This window comes from Phyllobates terribilis, unplaced genomic scaffold, assembly GCF_046119375.1.
Source record: "Phyllobates terribilis strain yellow unplaced genomic scaffold, ASM4611937v1 Scaffold_5__5_contigs__length_657084704, whole genome shotgun sequence".
Taxonomy (NCBI): Eukaryota; Metazoa; Chordata; class Amphibia; order Anura; family Dendrobatidae; genus Phyllobates; species Phyllobates terribilis.
The window spans coordinates 518,832,211-518,840,438 of record NW_027362765.1 but is presented as its reverse complement, the minus strand read 5'-3'; the positions used below and the strand labels follow the sequence as shown (position 1 = coordinate 518,840,438).

At 39.5% G+C, this 8,228-nt stretch overlaps 1 protein-coding gene across 4 annotated transcripts in view; it reads right to left on the bottom strand.

The window, feature by feature from the left end:
- Nucleotides 1-1,230: 1,230 nt before the first annotated feature.
- LOC141273619 (uncharacterized) overlaps nt 1,231-8,228 on the bottom strand; it is a 251,595-nt gene continuing 244,597 nt past the window's right edge. For 3 of the 4 annotated variants that reach the window (XM_073685705.1, XM_073685703.1, XM_073685706.1), the window contains one exon: nt 5,861-6,177. In XM_073685705.1, the coding sequence (XP_073541806.1) occupies nt 6,027-6,177 (151 nt within the window). In that variant the 3' untranslated portion in view covers nt 5,861-6,026. Of the gene's footprint in view, nt 5,821-5,860; nt 6,178-8,228 lie in introns of those variants that run through there. The other variant, XM_073685704.1, reaches the window with a different exon arrangement.

The following is an 8,228-nucleotide window of genomic DNA, read 5'->3' as shown; positions in this document are numbered from 1 at the left end:
AAAAGTAAAACACCCCTGTAGTTTGTGTGCTTAATAGCCATAATAAAAAAAAAATCTTATTCCTATCAGGATTTGAACTCTAACACTGTAGTTTCAGAAACTGATGCCTTACCATTAACCTATTCAGTCAAGTGACACTAGCTGATAGCTTTTCTTGTCTTATGAGATCAACCATGAAAATACTCAGGGTGACTAAAAGTCATTGTGATTCTGATGTTTGAAGAAAGTCACACATCAGACTCACACATCAAAATCAAACATTATTTGAATGTGGCTTGCTTGCAGTCTGTGCATAAGTCCCAATGAGTTTTAGACAAGTTTGCACTGAAAATCATAAAACCAAATAGAACTCCTAGGCTTTCACACCTGAATTTATAGCACAGTGGTTAGTGCACTGGCTTTAGGACACAGAATTTTGGGTTCAAGTCCCATCAGCTAACAGTATTTTTTTAATTATTATTACAGCTGTAAAAGTCACTTGTCAAAGTAACTTGTCAGAATCACTTGTTAGAATCACTTGTCAAAATCACTTGTCAGAATCACTCACCAAAATCACTCATCAAAATCACTCGTCAAAATCACTTGTCAGAATCATTTGTCAAAATCACTTGTCAGAATCACTCACCAAAATCACTCATCAAAATCACTCATCAAAATCACTCGTCAAAATCACTTGTCAGAATCATTTGTCAAAATCACTTGTCAGAATCACTTGTCAGAATCTCTCGTCAAAATCACTTGTCAGAATCACTTGTTAGAATCATTTGTCAAAATCACTTGTCAGAATCACTTGTCAGAATCATTTGTCAAAATCACTTGTCAGAATCACTTGTCAGAATCATTTGTCAAAATCACTTGTCAGAATCACTCATCAAAATCACTTGTCAGAATCACTTGTCAGAATCACTTTTGTTTACCCTCTCCCAACTTTGTGAAGTGTTGCTGCCACTAATTTCTCAATGAGTTCATTTTTTCAAATGAAAATGGAAACAATCTAATGTCCAACTTCTAGTCTGTGTTCTATGTTCTGTTGTGAATAAAATATGGCTATAAGAGATTTCCAAATCATTGCATTCTTGTTTTCTTTACATTTTACACAGGGTCCTAATATTTTTTGGAATTAGGGCTGCAAATTATATCTAAATTGAGGATCACATGCTAAAACCATGTGCAAATAAGTAATCAAAGCATTATTCATTATAAACACGTTTTATTTACAGATCTGAGTAAAAAGGGAGAAATATACATTTTATTTCTAATACATATAAGTTATATAGCAAATATATAACAATTAGAGAGTGTACCTTTTTTTTCTTCAGTATGGCTCACTGGTCTATAAAATCACAGATTTTATATACAATATATGCACAAATATATACATACAACACATATTTAGTTACATTATTTTTTATTTTGCTATATATATAATTTTATACAATTACAAACATTCTTTGTCTTTTGAAAACTGTAGTGTATTGTAAATCTTTGTGCAGAGGACCACAAAACGGATCAACATATAAGCAGTGTATTTAGTGCCAGGAACAAGATTATGCGCTAGGAAGTGACAATTAAAAAATATAGATCCTTATCTGTGGCAGTCCGCAGTCTGCTGACGGTATTTATTGACAAGATGGCAGCGATTAAATTAATGCAGCCAATTTGTAAGGACATCAGTGGTTAACCTTGGGGGCCTACCAGAATACCCCACACAAGGATTGCATAGTAACAAAGACTTAGTTCTGGTGCAAACCAACTAGACTTTACTCCTCATGGGGCAAAAGGCATAATGGTTACAGATAATGACCATGTTAGTCTTTGCTGCCCATATTTACAGTTACATCCTGAGGTGCACAGTCTAGTGGTTATAGTTTATGTTATACAACTTGGTGGTTACATTTTATGGTATGCAGCTTGATGGTTACAGTCTATAATACTCAGCTTGGGGGTTACAATTTATGGTACAAAGCTTTGTGGTTACAGTCAGTTACAGTTTATGGTACACAGCTTGATCTTTACAGTGTATGGTACACAGGTGGTGGTTACCTTCTATGATACAAAGATTGGTGGTTACAGTCTATGGTACACAGCTTGGTGGTTATAGTCTGTTGTACACAGCTTGGTGGTTACAATCTATGGTACACAGCTTTCTGCTTACAGTCTATGATACACATGTTGGTGGTTACAGTCTATGGTACACAGCTTGATGGTTACAGTCTAGTATACAGCTTGTGTATAATGTAAAATGTTGTAGTCTATGGAATACAGCCAGGTGGTTACAGTCAATGGTGCACATATTGTTGGTTATAGTAACTCATGGCAACACAAATTTTTAAATTCAGGCACCAGGAAGGCAGAAGTACCATCTCAATCCCTCCTCACCCTTATTACACAACTCCTCACAGGGCATAATAACTTCACTCTAACAGGCCCAAAGATAAAGTCCACAGCCAGCTGTTCTACAACACTACATGAGTGACTTGAAAATACTTAAAACACAGCATAATATATAGATTAAAGGGGATATTTAACCCCATTTGACCTATCTAAACTGTTAATATGGGCCTACAGGTTATAGACTGTTGAGGGGAGTTATATCTGTATGCCTCATATCAGATGTCTTGTTGTTGAGAAATCATCTTTTATCACTTCATATAAGGCTGAGTGCACATGATGCAGTTTTAATGCGCTTGCGCGGCGGTTTTTCAGCTGCAGAAACGCATTAAAATCTCTTGGTAAGAGGTCTGCCATGTATACTAATGATAATCTACATGTGCTGTGCACATGATGCGGAAATTATCATTGTGGCACAAACCGCAGCACTACCAATTCAAGCGCAATTTTGCGGTGAAATCGCAGCCATTGACTTGCATTGAATCGCAGCAAACCCGAGTGTATGATAACTATACATGCAAATTTGCTGTGTTTCAATGTAAATCAATAAGCGCAAAATCGCGCCAGAATCGCGCCGCGGCTGGTACTCGGATCGGGAGAGGAAGTTGCTACTTCTCTCATCCAACCGCTGCTCTGGCTGATAACAGCGAGAGCAACATGGATGGAAGAAGCAGCAGTAAAAATTAAAAAAAAAACTTTATACTCACCTGTCTGGCGGCCCCCAGTGTCGTCCTCTGTGACGTCATCTCTTTGGCGGCTCGCAATACACTGCGGGGCGCGGGCTCGCGCCCCGCCGTGATCTTCCAGGACCTGCGGTGACGTCACTGATCACCTGATGGTCATGCGACCATCAGCTGATCGGTGACATCAGTGATCACCTGATAGTCATGTGACTGTCAGGTGATCAGTACCAGCAGCAATCAGCTGATGGTCACGTGACCATCAGCTGATTGCTGAAGCCGGTAATCAGCTGATCGGTCTCATGTACACTGACAGGGGGTAATTTTACACCCCTGTCAGTATACAGTGCTGTATTCTACATCTGTGACATCAGTGATGACTGATGTCACAGCTGTAGAAATGATCCGGATCATCGTGGGACAGTCGTGATCGTGGACTGCGTCGTTGATGGCGGACAGGTGAGGGATATTGTTGTTTGTTTTTTTACGTTTTTTTCAGAGAGCTTCGCGGAGGCGTGTCTTTTATTGAAGAAGCAGCAACCATTTTACCACGCGGTTAGTAATGGGGGGGTCTTATAGACACCCTCCATTACTAACCTAGGCTTGTATTGGCGGCTGATGTGAACCCCAGCCCCATTACCCCCTGCCAACGCTGCAGGGCAGTGTGGAAGAGCTAGGCTAAGCGCCAGATTTTTCGCATCTTATGGATGCGCCATTTATGGGACTGCTGAGGGGTGATATTAATAGCCGCGGAGGGGGCTAGTATTCATGGCCCCTTCCATTGCTTTTAATATCAGCCCGCAGCTGTCTAGTTTAGCCTTTGCTGGCTCGATTTTATAGGGGGACCCCACGTCAATTTTTTTCTGGGGTCCCCCTGTAATCTAGCCAGTAAAGGCTAAACAAACAGTTGTGGGGTGATATTAACAGCCATGGAACATTGTTGGCTAATGGCCCCTTCCTCGGCTACTAATATCATCCCCCAGTGGTCGGCTTTCCCTCTGCTGGCTATAAAAATGACATGGGAGCCCACGCCAATTTTTTTTTTATTTTAGGCTTTGTGCCCATAATTCAGACGTAGCACTGCTTTGGAAGCAAATTTTTGTGTTCAAAACGTTGCATTCTATTGAATGCAGGTAAATCCACATGTGTTTACTGAACCATGCAGATTTACTGCATTCTATACATTCCAGTGATCAAATTTCTGTTGTGGAGACTAACGACTCCACAAGAGAATTTGACATGCTGCGGTCCTGAAAGACGCACCGCATGTCAGTGTCCGCAGGTGATTCGCAGCCTCAGATGCACACATAGCGGACAATGGATTTCTAGAGATCCCATCCACTATGCTGTAATATCGGGACGCTGCGAGTTTGACGCTGTATAAACACGCAGTGTCAAACCTGCAGAGGCTCCTGACTGTGGCCACATACCCAGACTCACCCGCAGCATGTCAACTTCCGTAGCGGACACGCTAGTCTCCACTGCAGATTTTGACCGATTGCAGTGTCATTATATGCGGTGGATTCACATGTACCGACAACAAAAGTGGGGTATTAGAACACCGTGTTTTGGATGCAAAATAAATACGTTGTGTCCAAAGCACTGCTGAGTGCTGATCGGGGGATGTAGTGGCTAAGGAACCAGCTGCAAGATGTTATTTAATGGCCAGGGAAATGTTTGCCTAGTGGCACATTCCCAGGCTAAAAAAAACAGCTCACAGCAGCCGCATAAATTACATGAATAGAAATGCTAATGAAGATTGGGTGAATGGGACTAGCTGACACCCAGCTATTTTGTTTGGTGATATCAAGGTGTCAATCAGACCTTTTCATGACCAAACAAAGTAAAGAAACACACAGACACAGTGTAAACACTTTATTTGAAATACCACAGACCCATTATTTAATCATTTAAATGAACCAATATATTCACCCCAGTTCTTATTGTAATCCAAGGGTTTAAGCAATGTCTGACCAACTTTAGCTCCAAAAATCATTCATTGATGCTCAAAAATGCTTAAAAAATGCATGTAAAAACGCGTCAAAACGCGTGTAAAAATCGCATGCGTTTTTTCTGGCAAGGAGAGACAAAAGCGCTCAGGAAATTTCTGCTTCAAATCTGCATCGTGGGCATTTACCCTAAATGATGTCTTCCATGCTCTGGGAAGGACGCCGCCTGGAAGATAACTCTGCCTCCAGAGATTATTGTACATGAAGGGGGAGTTACCAGTGTAATATGTGATGGCCGCTCTCTGCTCTCCTGATCTCACTGCAGAGCTGTGTGTGATTATACCTGACACATCTGCAGGTTCCTCTCAGCTCCAGCTTCCATCTTAAAGGCAGACAGGTCTGCAATATTGCTGCATTACTGCAGAGCTCGGAGAGCTGCAAAAAATGTGTTTGCAAAAATGTGTCTCCTGTCCTGTGTTAGTTACATGTCTCACACTAATAACTCCCCTTTTATATAAAATAAGCACTGGAGTTATCTTCCAGTCAACATCCTCCCCATAGCCTGGAAGAGGTCATTTACATTGAAGAAAAATGTGGATTTCTCTGGAAAAAGACATCGGATTGCAGATTTCAAGGTATCATTTTATTCAGCTGCCTCTCACCTACATGCCCATATAGACGGCTTAGGAGGGGTGATCCTACTGACAGATTCCCTTTAAGCACTTCCCTGCAACAGATCCATCTTGCATCACGCCACAAAGTCACATATCGTCACTGATCAGAGACCTCATGTGTCTCCCCTGTGCAGATACGGAATACAATAGAGTAATCAACAGTATCTTAAAACAAAACAATTTAATGCCACAATTACCATTTGCACTCCAAAAACAAAAATTATTTGTAACACCTGAAATTTTTTGTTGTGTTTCAATTAAATACACAACTTTCAGTTCAAGTTCACCATTGTACCATATGCACCCTACTTACACATCAGTGGCCTCTAAGATCACAACACAGAATATTCATGTTCATCTTCTATGATTTGTTCATAAAGGTCTTCATATCCAGATTCTTCATCATTAGGAACTTCATCATATATAACTTCAGACTCATGATGGCTGCTACTATTGTCATTCACTGTTCCATTACAGATTATCCTAGATAAAAAATACATTGATCCAATGATTAATGTAAGGAAGATCATTTATCCATGTATAGAAAAGGATTTTCGTGTAAAAGCTACATTTTAGGCAGGCAATAAATATACAAGGTGCAGTTTCACAAAAGCAGCTCTTTTAGCAATTGAAGGTGAATGGGGCAGCAGACTTAAAAAAAAACAAATTGACATTTTGGTTTTCTTTTCTTCCACAGGAGATAAGTGACCCTATAGGTGTCAGATGCTTATCCATTCTACATATAGCAGTAAACATGTTTGCTCTGCAAAGCTACACTGTCTTCTTTAGATAGTCATGGAAGATAGGATTTATTTTATATGTAAGGTCAGCTTAAAGGGAAGCTATCAACAGAAAATGACCTATATTATAACATCAGTTTCTTTGTGTTAAAAATATATTATAAATATATTTGGCAATTTTTTTTTACATGTCACAATCTGTATTAAAAATAAAAAATAGAAATATTATGATTCTCAACTTTGGCCACTGGGACGGTTTTAGACTCTAAAGCACTGATTGATCAAGACCAGCAATTTTCACCTCGATCTTGAAGAGGGGACATTGTGGAGCATGTGAAAAAGTCATTATGAAGAGAGGGGGAGCTGTGACATCAACTATTGTGATTGGTGGATCCTGTGCTATCACCTATGTATATTGGGGTTACCTATGATGATATGAAGCCTACTGAAAACTCTTCCTGAAAGGACAAGAAGCATGACTCTAAAAAGGTCACAGTGGCCAGTGTGAAAGATAACTAATTAGTTTTTTTGGGGGGTTTCTTTGTTTTTAAATAAAGATCTAGATATAGAAAAAAACATTACCATAGTTAAAAAAAATAAAATTAACACAGTGATTCCAGTGATTTGTCACTTACTGGGCTGCTTGCTGTAGTTTTGGTAAAATCAATGTTTTATTTGCTACAGATAAAGCAGTTCTCTGAATGCTGAGCTCTGAATAACCCCGCCCACATCACTGATTTGCAGCTTTCTGTGTACACTGTGTATAGGCAGATAGCTGCTTATCAAGTTTGGGTGGCAGGGTTATACAGAGCTCATGATTATGGAGGAGGACAAGGCAACAGGTTTGCTAGTCCTCTAGTGATAATTTGCTGATAAAACAGTAATTTTTCAAAAATACGGCAAGCATCCCAGTAAGTGACACATCGCTGGAATCATGTCAATCTCTGAAAGCAGCATTTATCACGCGCCTGCAGGGTGACGCGTCATTACACGCACCCACAGGTGCACCCGTCATGTGATTGTGAGGCACCGATGGATTGCCATGACAGTCGGAGGTCTTCTGAAGAGCTCTGTGCTTGTCATGATGATTCTCCTGTGAAAGCCAACCTGTAGCTGGCATACATAGGAGATTGTGATTTTCACTATGCATAGTAGTGCTGATCGCAGCTTCAAGTCCCCTAAGGCTACTATTAAATACAGTAAAAAGTTAAATGAAAAATGTTTTTAAAAATTAGAAAAAGTGAAAAAACACAAAAGTTCAAATCACTCTTCTTTTGCCCCATTAAAAATAAAACAATTAAAAAAATACATATACTTGGCATCGCTGCATTTGTAAAAGTCAGATCATCAAAATAAAAAATAAATGTATCTGATCGGTAAACAGCGTAATGAGAAAAAAAAATGAAATGTCAGAATTATTATTTTTTGGCCACTGTAACATTGCAATAAAATGCAACAAGAGGCGATCAAACCATCATATCTACCCCAAAATAGTATCAGTAAAAACATCAGCCCAGAGCACCAAAAATAATCCATCACATGGCACTATATCCCAAAAATTTAAAGCGTTACCGGTCTGGGAAAATGGTGACCCAAGCAAAAGTTGTTTTTTTTTGTTTGTTTTTTTTACAAATTTCCATTTTTTTTCACCACTTAAATAAAAAAAAAAAAACTAAACATGTTTGGTATGGACCTTAGGGCTGATGACTAATGTCCACGTTATAGAGAGGAGGGTGCAGACTAGAGATGAGCGTTGTTCTACTCGAACTGTTCGCCAATCTCAAATTCGAGCTG